We start from the raw sequence: 15249 nt of genomic DNA, 5'->3' as shown, positions 1-15249 counted from the left end.
GCTACAGAACACAGCGGCGCTGTCACCAGCCAAGTTGGCTGGGAAGTGGCCGCTGTAATAGCGCTCCAGACAGCGGAACGCGACGCTGTCACCAGCGGTTTACGCTGGGAGGGGATCGCGTTCCTCTGGGCGCGATAACAGGATCTCATGGTGGTGGCGGCACGGCGGCTCGACGGCTCGGCGGCAGCGGCCCGACGGCGACCTGAAGGCAGCGACCAGGCGGCGGCGGCGGCACGACAGCGGCGCCTCAAATGGCGGCAGCTTGGCGGCGGCGGCGGCCTGGTGGCGCCCCAATACCGGTGGCCCGGCGGCAAGCGGCACAGCGGCGGCGGCACAGTGCGGCGGCACAATCTAGAGATAAAACAAATAAAGAAACATAAAAGGGCACCGCAGTGCCAAACAAACTGAAAGAAAGAAAAAGGCCAACAAACGCAGAAGATGCGACGGCTGCAGCTCTGCGCCTATCCCTTAAATAGGGGAAGGCACAGGACACAGCTGCAGCGCATTCGCCCTAACGAGCTGGCCAGGTATTTCAGCCAGCTCGTTCACTGCTCTGTAAGGCCTGTGGCGTCAGGGAGAGCTGGCACATTCCCCTGACGCCACAGAACCTAACAGTACCCCCTTCTTAAAGAGACCTCTCCTGAGGTCTCTAGCCGGCGGTCCCGTCCCCTCCAGAGGCTGAGAGCCACTGGGGGAGTGCCCCCCCAAAAAAAATTTTGGGAGAGAACGGGGTCCTCTGCTGGGTCCAGGAATGGTCGCATCTTACTGTTATGATTGGGGAAGGAAGGACCCAAGGATGCAGAGGAAGTTGGATAAAGGGTTTTATTTACTAAATAATAAACACAATATACAAGAAAATAAACAGAATAACACAAATAACAAAAAGGGGAAGCGCGAGGCGCGAACCCTGGTCGCTCACCTCCTGGCTGGGAGCTAACGCAGCCTGCCACAGCAGCGCTGAAAGCAAAACCGCCACCTGGCCAGCTCGTTAGGGCGAAGTGGCTACACCTGTGCCTTCCCTTATTTAAGGGATAGGTGCAGAGCTGTAGCCGTCGCACCTTCTGCTCATGTTGGCTGTTTCTTTTTTTCTTTCTTTGAGTTTGTTTGACACTGCGGTGTCCTTTTATGTTTATTGTTTTTTTTATCTTTAGGTTGTGCCGCCGCACTGTGCCGCCGCCGCCGTGCCGCTGCCGCCGGGCCACCCCTCCGCATCCCTGGGTCCTTCCTCCCCACATCATAACAGCAAGGTGCGACCATTACTGGACCCAGCGGAGGACCCCGTCCTCTCCCAAAGATTTTTTTGGGGGGGCACTCCCCCAGTGGCTTTTAGCCACTGGTGGGGACGGGACCGCCGGCTGGAGACCTCAGGAGAGGTCTCCTTAAGAAGGGGGTACTGTTAGGCTCTGTGGCATCAGGGGAATGTACCATCTCTCCCTGATGCCACAGGCCTTACAGAGCAGAAACGAGCTGTGCCTTTTATTACCTGGCCAGCTCGTTAGGGCGAAGTGGCTACACCTGTGCCTTCCCTTATTTAAGGGATAGGTGCAGAGCTGTAGCCGTCGCACCTTCTGCTCATGTTGGCTGTTTCTTTTTTTCTTTCTTTGAGTTTGTTTGACACTGCGGTGTCCTTTTATGTTTATTGTTTTTTTTATCTTTAGGTTGTGCCGCCGCACTGTGCCGCCGCCGCCGTGCCGCTGCCGCCGGGCCACCGCTAGTGGGCGCCACCACGCCGCCGCCGCCGCCAAGCTGCCGCCATAGTGCCGCAGCTGTCGTGCCGCCGCCGCCGCCTGGTTGCCGCTCTCAGGTCGCCGTCGGGCCGCTGCCGCCGAGCCGTCGAGCCGCCGTGCCGCCGCCACCTAGAGACCCCACGACTGCGCCCAGAGGAACGTGACCCCCTCCCAGCTACCGCTGGTGACAGCGTCACGTTCCGCCCTCTGGAGCGCAGGTGCAAATGGCCACTTCCCAGCCACCCTGGCTGGTGACAGCGCCTTTGCCATTAACTTTTGAAACCCGCAAATCGATCACACCCGGTAGCTGGCATGGCTCTAGCCAGCATTGGTTGCTGGAAAGCGCCATGCCACGCAGCTATTGTCGGTGTTACCCCCCCTTCTTCGGCCAACAGCGCGAGGTGGTCCATCTCGCGAACCCACTCTTTGCGCCGCTGTGGCAGGCTGTTAAAGCTCCCGGTCGGAAGGCAAGAGTCCTGGGTTCGCGCCTCGCGCTTCCCCTTTTCTTTTGTATGCTTTTTTTTGTTCCTTTTCAGCCCCCGACGTCCGGCTGCCTTCGGGATTCCCCGAAGTGTTTTTTGTTATTGTTATTCCTTTTATTTTATGTATATTATGTTTATGATTTTGTAAATAAAACTCTTTTTTAGTTAAACCTCCGCATCCCTGGGTCCTTCCTCCCCACATCATAACAGTCACGACACATTTCTTCTGAGAATGAGGTGTTGTTTTAGGTTTTCTTTCCAACCCTGGCAAAGGCCTTAAAATTTCATAATAAAATTGCATCTACTTTATTTTCTGTCTAATTGAAAACACATAATCTGTAGTTTAAGTGTAAAATTTTACAATTACTTTAAATAGTTAATCAAATTTATTTGAAGGGCTACTGATAAAATAAATAATTAATGTTATTCCATAGACCTGTATTCAAAATTACAAATCCAAATTTCTTCTATTTTTGCTTGCTTGTCACATTTAATAAATGTTTTAAATAATTATAGAACAAAGACAAAACCAGTAAACACAGAATGCAGCTTCTGAATAATTATTTCATTTATTAAACATAAACATTATTTAAATCCTATATCACCCATAAAAAAGTAATTGCCTTTACTTAATAACTGCAACTGCAGTTACTTGTGATGAGTCTTTACATCAGTGTGGAGGAATTGCAGCATTGTTTTAATTCAGTCACTTTGAAGGGTTTTCATGCAATAACTGCTGGGTGTGGCTGGTGAAATTGAACCTAAATGTTAAATTAATTGGGTTAACTGATTGATTTAGTACCTAAGGTACTTTGTACTATTTTTACTACATTTTTACCACAACCATAAATCAAAAAAAGTTGGGACAGTGTGGAAAATGCAAATAAAAATGCAGCAAATAAAAAATGCAGCAAATAAAAAGTGCAGCAAATAAAAAAATGCAGCGTTATTTTGATTTATTTCATTGTAGGCAGTATGAACTCCAATCCCTCTGACAGCCGTGCATCAAGAACCGTTATTCATCAGTATCTGGTATAACTACATTAGCAAGGGATTACTTTGGCAAACTTTTGTCAAACACTACAATAGGGAGTTACATTTACAAATGCCACTTAAAACTTTACTGTGCAAAAAAAGGCAGCATGGAGTTTTTTAAGCTGGGAGGCATCTGGGATGGACAATCACAAACTGGAAACGTGTATTGTGGTCAGATGAATCAATAATACACATCTTTTTGAAAGAAATGGACACTGTGTGCTTTGGACCAAAGACAAAAAGGACCATCCAGACTGGGATTAGCAACAAGTACAAAAGCCAGGGTCTGTCATGGTATGGGGCTGTGTCAGTGCCCTTGGCAAAGTTCATTTACACTTCTGTGATGGCAGCATTAATGCAGAAAAGTACGATGAGACTTTAGAGCAACATATGCTGCCTTCAAGATGAAATTGTTCCAGGTATGTCCATGAAATGTCATGTCCAGGGATGACAATGCAAAACCACTTGCTGCACACATAACAAAGGCATGGCTGCGGTAGAGGAGGGTACAGGTACTGGACTGGCCTGCTTGTCTCCCCCAGTAGAAAATGTATGGGGAATTTTAAACCGGAAAACTGACAACCTTGTGTTGCGAGATGGAATGGTAACATTACAGTGGTAAATGCTTTACCATCCCTAGTTTTTTGGATGTATATTAACTAAGTGAAATGAAGTTTACCATACAAAACATTAAATATCTAGGGTTCATGCTGTCTATACAGTAAAACACTGCAGGTTTATTTCATTTGCATACTGTCCCAACTTTTTATGATTTGGGGTTGTATTTTTTCTGGTGAAGAAATGCCTAAGGGCACTAATTTTTGTTAAATGTTTGTTGCTTATTACGCTAGCCCACCACTGCTGAGATCCAGGTTTGAATCTCAGCAATGCTATCAGTCAGCCAGGCATCTACACAAACATGATTGTTTTGGTTTGGGGTGGTGGGGGTGGCTGAGGCCCCACAATGGATTGGCATCGTGTCTGTAGCACATTAGTGCGGTGCCCCCAGTGATTGTGGGAAAGCTGGACCCATTTGACCCTGACCAGGATAAAGCAGTGATTCAACTGAAAGTAGGATTTAGGATAATGACACAGAGCATACTGCTAGGAAATTCACTGAACTTTGCCGGACTTTGCATACAGTGCCAGACATCTGGTAGCTGTCCATGGTGCTGTACACAAATGCTACTCAGGTAAAATCTCACACCTGCAAACCTTGTGCTTTACGGTGTAAATAATAATCTGGCTGTAAAGACCTATGTGATACAAACACAAAGAATATCAAAAGATTTGTGGACCCCAAAACCATAGGCATTAATAAGAAGCCTTCAATAAATTTTGGAACATAACTGCAAGGAATTAATTCTCTAATTAAATCCATAATGGATAAGGCATCTGACTGTGGATCAGATGATTGCAGGTTCGAATACTGCAGGGGTCATGGCTTCAGGGGACATTGGTAGCCTAATGCGTAGGGCTTTGAGCAATCAACTAAAAGGCTGAGAGTTCAAATCCCAGCTCTGCCATACAGCCACTGTTGGGCTCTTGAGCAAGGCCCTTAACAATCTCTGCTTCAGGGGAGCTGTACAATGGCTGAGGATATGCGATATATGACAAATAAAGGCATTGTATATTCTCTATTCTATTCTATAATTCTGAGAACAGTGGTGAAATTGGGCATATTAAGGTCATATTAAGAGGGCAGTTGTAGCCTAGCGGTTAACACACTGGACTGGAAAGCATAAGGTTGCTGGTTCAAACCCCACCACTTCCAGGTTGCCGCTGTTGGACCCTTGAGCAAGGCCCTTAACTCTTGCTTAGACTGTACACTGTAAGTCACTTTGGATAAAACCGTCTGCTAAATGCCGAAAATGTAATGTCTGGTTTACAATCACTTATTGACCCCAATATGTTGTATAGGGTGGTGGTAAGGGCTCTAATGGGTCTAATTAACTAATTAACTAAGCAAAGCGTTTTTGGAGTTAATTTTGTGCATTATTTTATACTTCTGTCCTGATGAAACCCAAACTTGGAAGTGCTAGCTTGTAAAGTGGGATTTTGACTGCTCCAGAGTCTGATGGTTGTGCTTTACACCAATTTTGTAAATGTTTGGCATAGTGCGTGGAGATTTAGGGGCGGCACGGTGGCTTAGTGGGTAGCACTGATGCCTCACAGCAAGAAGGTCCTGGGTTCGAGCCCCAGGTGGGGCGGTCCGGGTCATTTCTGTGGGGAGTTTGCATGCTCTCCCCGTGTCCGCGTGGGTTTCCGGGTGCTCCGGTTTCCTCCCACAGTCCAAAAAACATGCCACCAGGCTAATTGGAAACACTGAATTGTCCTATAGATACCTAACCGCTAGATGCACAAACCAGTGCATTGTCGTGCCGGCCCCAAGCCCGGATGAATAGTGAGGGTTGTGTCAGGAAGGGCATCCGGCGTAAAAACTGTGCCAAATCCCGCCGGCGACCCCTGATGAGAAGAAGCCGGAAATACCGACCCCATAACCGAAAAACGGAACAAAGGCTGAGGAACAAGAAGAAGATTGTGCGTGGAGGTTTAGGATTGTGTTGCAGCCCAGTCTTCCAAATCTTGTGCTGATGTTCCTTCCTGAAGTGTTTGAATGCTTCAGTGCTTGATGGTTCCATTCTGTCAGCTTGTGGACAGTGGTAGCCTAGTGGGTAGAGCTTTGGACTATCAATTAAAAGGTTAAGAGTTAGAATCCCAGCTCTGACATGCAGCCACTGTTGGGCCCTTGAGCAAGGCCCTTAACCCTCTAAGCTCCAGGGGTGCCGTGCAATGGCTGACCCTGCGCTTTGACCCCAGCATTCCAAACAAGCTTGGATATGCGAAGAAAACATTTTGTTGTACTGTACACCTGTATATGTATATATGACAAATAAAGGCATTCTATATTCTATTCTGTGTGAGATTTGAGCTGTACTTGCTCTGAGTGGCTTGGATGCCGGTCAGGCTGGTTTTAGCTGATCAGGCTATTTGAACAAATTGGGCTGGTGTGGCTTGAGGAGTTTAGGCAGGTTTAGATGCTTGTCAGACAAACATCAGGCGTCCACATACTTTTGTTAATGTACTGTACCGTGATGTTCTCGGAAAAGGGCGGGACCAAAACGTGCGTCTGTCCCCACGGTTGGCTTTCAGGCAGCCAATAGGAAGGGTGTGCGTCTGTGTGCGTGTGCTGGACGCGAGCGCTATGCAGAGCTGCTGTAAACGTGATTCACCCGCAGTTTTGACACCGAGCTGCACTTTATCAGCATTTATCTATATTAATCAGAATGTGTTTAATGCAAAACCATCGCATTAAAGGATTCTTCAGGGCATCAGTGCCACACCCCGGGCACTGACTCACTCATTCACGCTGCTCGATTCACCCTGACTGAGTCACCCGATTCACCCTTTCCGAGCGGATCGTACGCACATCTCCGTCTATTTCCATTCGCTCTCTGAGCATCAAGTCTGCATCTGAAATCATTTTATTTCCATCATATAGACACCGAAAACAAAAATGGGAGGTAAGGAACGGCATGTAAGGACTGGTGCATGTTTTATGTGATGTGTCCGTTAATATGATACCGTGATGGGTGGTAAAAGGGCTTGTTTTTGTATCTAAATATGGGTTTTGTTTACCTTGCAGAGGCTGAGACGCGTCAGCGATTGCTGCGCAGCGTCAAGAAAGAGGTGAGTGTCCGACCTCCTGCTATACCATATACACCTTTCATTAATGCATTCTTTGTAGTGTATTGCATTTTACATCCTGTACAGGTGTATATATAAATTTTAATAAAAGACATACAGTACAGTACAGTCACCCGTTCCACCTATTTAAAAACATACAGACACACAACATATCATGTTACATAGGCCTATGCAACAGCAATGATGATAAACCATAATGTGTAAATATCTCATATGAAGTGATGACAGGTATTAGGGGACATCATGTACCATGTGTCTTTTACAGGCCCTGGATAATAAACCCATCCATTAATCAAATTCACCTTTAAATAACATTATTACCCAGTAATTAATTAAATGTACTCATTCCTCAATCCTTCCCCCTACATGAATCATTGTGCCTATATTGTATTTTGAGAACTTTATGTTTAAAATCAATCTCCACTTAAACAAAATCTCATTCATTTATTCATTTTCAGTAATTGACTCTATCTAATCAGACTTGCACATGAGACAAACTTACCATATCTAGTGTTTTGGCATATAGGATTTAGTTTTATGTCTGGTGTTTCTATTGACAAATTAATGCAGCAGTGCTGTTTGCAGAAAAACAGCCCTGTTTAATGATATGTCTATACTTTACTGTAGACATGATGTTCTGTAGATTGTGCATCCTTGTCCAAACATACAACCTGATTTTTTTTGCAGAAGAGTTCTATAGTTATATGGTTTGACCATTGACTTAATGCTTGTGTGCAGATGTTGAGCTTTTTTGTAGCATGGGAGTTTTGCATGGTCTGGAGAAACAGATTCGATGACTATGGTTCATTATTCACTGTTCAACTGTTGTTCCTGCTGCTTTTAAATCACCCTGGTAGGTACATAAATGGGCAAAGAATAGCTGCCAGTGGGCAGGAGTTATACCATGCATTTCGACCATGTACTTCCTTCTTTGTCTTGGAGATTAAAAAATTGTCTCTGCTATTTTAATCCAATATTTATGATTCCTTTCCATGCCAACTCTAATACTGGAACACATTTTTCCAGAGTTAAACTTTATCAGTCCACTGTAACTGAATGGCACTTCATGTTTAAATATAGCTCAGTGGTGGTGAAAATAATTCTTGAGAGATGGAACGTGGGTGAGCCTCACACTTCAAAAGGTGTGATGGCTTGACACTTTCAGACAGCAATAAAACCAAAAACAGTATCATGTAGCATGATCTTGACCTGCGTCTAAGAATAGAGTGGTAGAAAATGGTCAGTATTAGTAAGAAATGTATCGATTATGATAATGGTTGTGGGTGCTTAGCTGTGAAATGGTAAATTACGCCAATTCACTACGGCTGGGATTCAGGGCTCGAATCCCCAGCATCTACATAAAAACATGGTTGGCTATGTCTGAGGGGGGATGCCTGAGGACCTGTGATGGATTGGCATTCTGTCCAGGGTGTGTTACTGCAATGCACCCAGTGATTCTGGGGAAACTGGACCCATGAAAACATTGCCAGGATAAAGCGGTGTTAAAACATGAAAATGAAATGAAAAATTAAATAGTGGTTGTAAGTGGCAGCAGCAAGGATGTTGGCAGGTCCTGTTAATGATTTGAATTTCATCATTCTGGTTAGCTACTGTAGGTTCAATCCTTGCCTTTGGTTACTGTATGTGCTTTGATAATATCTATGTTAGTTTCCTCTGGGGGCGGCACGGTGGCTCGGTGGGTAGCACTGCCGCCTTACAGCAAGAAGGTCCTGGGTTCGATCCCCAGGCAAGGCAGTATGGGTCCTTTCTGTGCGGAGTTTGCATGTTCTCCCCGTATCTGCGTGGGTTTCCTCAGGGAGCTCTTGTTTTCTCCCACAGTCCAAAAACTCTGCAGTCAGGTTAATTGGAGACACTGAATTGCCCTATAGGTGAATGGGTGTGTGTATGTGTGCCTGCCCTGCGATGGACTAGCGCCCCGTCCAGGGTGTTACTGTGTGCCTTGCACCCATTGAAAAGCTGGGATAGGCTCCAGCACCCCCCTTCGACTCTAATTGGATAAGCGATTAAGTGAGTGCGTAAGTGAGTTTCCTCTGGGCACTCAGGTTTCCCCCCACCTGTCAAAACATGCCAGTAGTTGAGGTAGTCATAGAAAAAGAACAGTTGCTGATTTGTTAATTTCATTCATGTTTGAGATTATTCTGGTAAAGATATGAAAGCTAATGTTTACTTACTACTGTGAGGGCAAGATATTAAATACCATCCGCCAGGTCTTCATCGCATATGATTCACTGCCATCAACCGTGCTATAGTGCAAATCATGATGCACACACACGCCTACCTGTCCACCGTGTGCAGCTTCCTGCTTATTCTTCATGCTTGCAAGTGAGAACTTGTGATTAGAGCATCCTAAGCAATCCTTTCTCTTGTTGACTGGGAAACAAATCTTTAGTTGGTGAAATATTTGCTTTTTTTTAATCATGTGGCCTTGCAGGTGAAGCAGATTATGGAGGAGGCAGTCACTCGAAAGTTTGTACATGAGGACAGCAGCCACATTATTTCATTCTGTGGTAAAACAATCATTTCTTGACTTTTCATTGTGCATTTAATGAAGTGTTTTATAGTTTTCATCAACTGTTTAGACATTTTTGTGGAAAATGTGGTCTGGATCAGCTTTTTGCTTTGAAAAAACATCACAATAAGGAGCTATCACTTGCACAATTATTAACTATATGGTCAAAAGGATGTAGAAACTATACCAATTATTGAGTATTGCTGACAGGTGTTTAAATCAGTTCTATAAAATTCATTATATGGCTCTAACAATGTGGTAACAGATATGAGAAAGACCCTTCCCTGTACCGGTATGACTGTACCCTGGTGCACAAAGCAAGGTCTATAAAAACAAGGTCTGATATGTTTGGTTTAATTCCAGTGGCCTGCACAGAGCTCTGATATCCACCCTATTGAACATCTTTGGAATGGATTGGAATGTTAATTGTGAACCAGGCCTTCTTGTCCAAACAAAGTATACAGTGGTGTAAAAAGTAATTGCCCCCTTTTCCAGTCATATTTGTCATACTGAATAATTTAGGATAATTAAATGAATTATCCAAGTTAGAGTTTGGGATAAATTGGAATGCCATTTGTGAGCTAGGCATTGCATGCCAGACCTTCTTGTCCAGCACCAGTGTGGACATTATGTATTCTATAGAATACATTATGTGCTTCCAACATTGTGGTAACAGTTTAAGAAAGGCCTTTCCTGTACCGGCATGACTGTACCTTATTACACAAAAGAAACCTGAGTAATTAAGACATTTATAATACATTTATTTAAGAAATACAGTTTTTAAAACCTGATATTATCCTCTTTGTAACAATAAAAATGTTAAGCCAAAATAAGCCCCACCATCAAAATCAAGCAGTCACCTTAAAACATCTAGTACGTCATGCCACAACTAAAGGAAATTCCAGACGATGTGAAAAAAATTGAGATGTATCAGTCTAAAAAGGTTGGAATGCCATTTCTCAGGTTCCAGGACAGCACTAAGCCTTAACAAATGGGCACATATTTCCACAGACAGTAGAGCTTTAACATCAGAGCCTGTTATAGCTGCAAATCAGGGTCCAACTCAGTGCTAATGCTCTTTGTTTTAAAATTGGATGTGCTTATGGTCAGGTGTCCACTTACACCTGACCATAATGGTCAGGTGTCCACTTACTTTTGGCCATATTTTGGTTCATTACTTTATTATATTTGTCTTGAAGCTCTGATGATAAGAAATGAAAGCTGTAATCTTAATTGCTAGGCGTCCTTCCCTATTTCCAGATTATGTGATGAGGTGCAGTGGCAGCTTTACTTTGCTACTTGGTGTTTGGTAGCTAGCTGGCACAAATATTACTTGGTGCCATTTAATGGTGCCATGCTACTATTAAAATGCTTATTAAAACCCTGTGGTTTAAAGTGTGTATGTAAAAGGTGTTGAAGCAGGAATTCCATTAATGATGCTGGAAACTCTTTGAGATATGCCCAAATCACGTCCCTTTAAAAAACTATCATGCTATGGCACCACTGAGTGGCACTATTTACCTCATTGCCAGATTTTAGACTTCTGCCAGACACCAGGTGGTAAAGTAAAGATGTCAGCAAACACACCTCACTATAAATGTAGTTTTGTGATGTTAAATTGTAAGATCCTTCCTTACTGCATGAAACATGAGAGGCAAGCCATTTGCTCGCAATCTTATGACATCACTGTGTTCATTGTGTTCAATAATAGCCAAGCTAAACACTAGGGCACAGCCACCTCTGTTTCAGGTCAGCTTGAATCTACAAAAGTTTTTTTTTTTATTAAAAGAAGTCACTGGAACTGGCCACTGTTTTATGGCTCACATGGACCTGCTCACCTTAGACATTTACTAGAGGTTTTCATTGCCAAGTGAACCATACTGTCCCCAAGTACGCAAGTTTAGAAGACATTCGCATGTACCCTTGTGCAATTGGGACAGCACAGATAGTTCTGAATTTGGATCCGTACTGTAGGGTAGTGTGCAATCAAAAAGAAGCTTTAGTGTCAGGCCAGTTTTAATCCGAAAGTTTTACATTAAAAGCAGGTTCTATGGGAGCCCAGGTGGCGTAGCGGTAAAGCACGCTAGCACACCAGAGCTGACATCTTGAACTCAGTTAAATCTCAGCTCTGCTACCGGCAGGCTGAGCGCCTACACGAACAACGATAACTGATGCAATTATGACCTCTGCTGGCTGATTGATGGTGCAAACCTGATCCACGTATGAACCCGCCGTGTCGTGCGGGTGAAAAGATGTAGTCGGCTACTGCACACGTGTCGGAGGGGGTGTGTGTTAGTCACAGCTCTCCTCAGTCAGAGTGGAGGTCAACATCAGTAGAAGGGAAGCATTATGCAATCGGGTAATTGGATACGACTAAATTGGGAGGAAAATTGAGGGGAAACATGCAAAAAACAAAAGCAGGTCCTGTAAGTGGACTGTTTTTCGTCTCATGATGTCACTACATCATGTGTTAGGTTACTGAGAGAGAAAGTCTAGCAGTATTAGCATGAACTGAAGTGTCTCCAAAAACGGTAATCCTCAGACTGTAAAGTTGGCTGAATTGAGGTAAATACAGGGTGATTAGTGGGTGGGGAATACATCTCTGCGGGATTCTAATGGTGCGTAATGACCGTTGACATTCACTGTCTGATGGAAAAGATCATATCCGTGTGTGTCAACAATCTGAAATGTCAAGCTTTGCCACCTACACCTACCGATCTGCTCAACAGAGTATCAGGAAGAAAAGTCCATTCAGTGTCATCTGGTAAATAAAATCAACTATTACAGATACACAATATGGCCAAAAGTATGTGGACATCTGAACATGAGATACTTGGACATCCCATTTCATAACTATGTAGCTGTAACAGCCTTTACAATTCTGGGAGGACTTTCCACAATAGTTAGAATTTCTTTCTGTGGGAATTTGTGCCCATTCAGTCAAAAGAGATTTGTGAGGTCAGTCACTGCCGTTGGACTTGATGAATGGGCTAGCAATCATTGTTATAAGTCAACCCAATGGTGTTTGGTGGAATTAAGGTCAGAGCCATGTCCTGGCCACTGGAGTTCCTCCATACCTCCGTACAGTCATGCTTGAACAGGAAAGGGTCTTCCTCAAATTGCTGCTACAAAGTTTAAAACATGTAATTGATGTAACTGAATAGATTTTTATACACATTCCAGCAATTGGTGGGTCTGAAACATCCAAAATCAGTCATTAGGAGTGGTGTATATGTACTTTTGGCCAGATACTGAATAATTTAAGATCATTATGCAATATACAGTATATATACACCGATTAGCCATAACATTAAAACCACCTCCTTGTTTCTACACACACTGTCCATTTTATTGGCTCCACTTACCACCACAGAGCAGGTATTATTTGGGTGGTGGGTCATTCTCAGCACTGCAGTGACACTGACATGGTGGTGGTGTGTTAGTGTGTGTTGTGCTGGTATGAGTGGATAAGACACAGCATCGCTGATGGAGTTTTTAAACACCTCACTGTCACTGCTGGACTGAGAATAATCCACCAACCAAAAATATCCAGTCAACAGCACCCTGTGGGCAGCGTCCTGTGACCACGGATGAAGGTCTAGAAGATGACCAACTCAAACAGCAGAAATAGATGAACGATCGTCTCTGACTTTACATCTACAAGGTGAATCAACTTGGTAGGAGTGTCTAATAGTGAATAGTGAGTCACACACCACAACACACACTAAACCACCACCATGTCATTGTCACTGCAGTGCTGATAATGACCCACCACCTAAATAATACCTGCTCTTTGGTAGTCCTGTGGGGGTCCTGACCATTGAAGAACAGGGTGAAAGCAGGCTAAAAAATATGTAGAGAAACAGATGGACTACAATCAGTAATTGTAGAACTACAAAGTGCTTCTATATGGTAAGTGAAGCCGATAAAATGGACAGTGAGTATAGAAACAAGGAAGTGGTTTTAAAGTTATGGCTGATCAGTGTATATCTACTGTTTTGGGATATATGGAATATTTTAGTATCTGAGGCTCCAGGACGTCACCAAACCATAGTGAGAGCACTAATCTTCAAATGGAGAAACTCTGGAACACTGGTGATTCTAAACAGAACTGACCGGCCTGGTAATTATTTATTAATGACAGAACAGATCATAACTGGTTACACAAGATTCATCAGTTCAAGTATTTAATGTCCAATTCACATCACTTGCACGTCTTTGGACTGTGGGAGGAAACCGGAGCTTCCGTAGGAAACCCAAACAGTCACGGGCAGAACATGCAAACTCCACACAGAAAAGACCCGGACCACTCCACCTGGTAATCGAACCCAGGACCTTCTTGCTGTGAGGCGATCTTGCTGCCCGACCAGCCTGTTGAAATGACAACAAGTGCTTAGCGACAACTCATTCAGGAGATTACTCAAGACCCCAGAAAAGCATATAATGGACTGCAGATGTCTCTAATCACAGAGAAGGTCAATGCCTATGCCTAATACAAAAAAAAAAATAGAATTGATGAGAGATTTGCAAGATGGAAACCAAACATTTGAAAAAAAAACCAAAACTCCTGTACATTCCCTTATCGTTGATGTTCTGAGGCCAGAGAAATCAACTAATAGTTCTGAAGGCCAATCAATGTGTCTGGTTTAAAATATTACCAACAATAGGAGTGGGCTTAATTCTTTCACAGCACTTGGAACAAGCATTATGTCATTTAGACAAAATATTTAGTTGCAGTCATGATGATAAAGGGGGAGCAACCAGTTATTTAAAAAGCAATAGTTTATACAAGGATGATGTCGATGGTAGATTAATTTGTTCCTTAAATAAATGAAATGTAAGATATAAGATTAAAATGATATATGAAACTAATTTGTGCTCATGTCACACTGTGGGTTGATTTCATTTTGTTCCTGGCGTGCACTCTACCATCTATTGTATCTGATACTTTCCCAGGTGTGGTGGAAGCCTGTGTGTTGCACGGATTGAAGAGGCGTGCTGCAGGATTCCTGCGCAGTAACAAGCTGGCAGCACTTTTCCTGAAGGTGGGGAAGGTCTTCACACCTGCTGAGGATCTGTGCAAGAAGGTGCAGGAGCTGGAACAGATTATTGAGAACAAGTAAGGCCTGTACAGCAGCCATAACAGCCACAATGACATCTTTTCAACCTGTGCTTTTTTATTAATATCACCTATTCTGAGTGATCTGCATATATGACTGAATTACAGCCATTAAATAAAGTCACATGATCTTTGACTTTGGTGTTAAATTAAACCATTCAGTAGATTTTAGCTGCATACATTATTTATCCCCCCTTTTCTGCTTATTACTAATAATAACAAAATGAAGTTGTCAGAAAAAAACATTTTGTTCTTGCATTGTGGTTGTATGTAATATATAATAATAATAATAACAATAATAATAATAACAGGGACATTGAAGCGTAGTGGTTAAGGTACTGGACTAGTAATCAAGTCTCTGGTTCAAGCGTCACCACTGCCAGGTTGCTGCTGTTGGGCCCTTAAGCTAGGCCCTTAACCCTCAATTGCTCAGACTGTATACTGTCAGATGATAAAACCATCTCCTAAATGCTGAAAATATAAATATAACATAAATATAATAAATAAATAAAAATAATAATATTAATAATTGTTGCTGTATTTATAACAACAATTGTCATAAAATAACCTTTGCATTATTATTATTTTTGTTGTTGTATTTAATAATAATAATAATAATAACAATAATAATAATATTAAAAATAATTT

At 43.2% G+C, this 15249-nt stretch overlaps 1 protein-coding gene across 1 annotated transcript in view; it reads left to right on the top strand.

The window, feature by feature from the left end:
* The first annotated feature begins 6868 nt into the window (after positions 1-6868).
* sgsm1b (small G protein signaling modulator 1b) overlaps positions 6869-15249 on the top strand; it is a 28885-nt gene continuing 20504 nt past the window's right edge. The window contains exons 1-3 of the mRNA XM_063013679.1: positions 6869-6934; positions 9405-9480; positions 14439-14601. Coding sequence (XP_062869749.1) covers positions 6869-6934; positions 9405-9480; positions 14439-14601 — 305 coding nt within the window. The remainder of the gene's footprint in view (positions 6935-9404; positions 9481-14438; positions 14602-15249) is intronic.

The sequence above is a fragment of the Trichomycterus rosablanca genome, chromosome 18 (assembly GCF_030014385.1).
Source record: "Trichomycterus rosablanca isolate fTriRos1 chromosome 18, fTriRos1.hap1, whole genome shotgun sequence".
In the NCBI taxonomy this organism is placed as follows: domain Eukaryota; kingdom Metazoa; phylum Chordata; class Actinopteri; order Siluriformes; family Trichomycteridae; genus Trichomycterus; species Trichomycterus rosablanca.
This window is presented reverse-complemented; position numbering and strand designations above follow the sequence as displayed.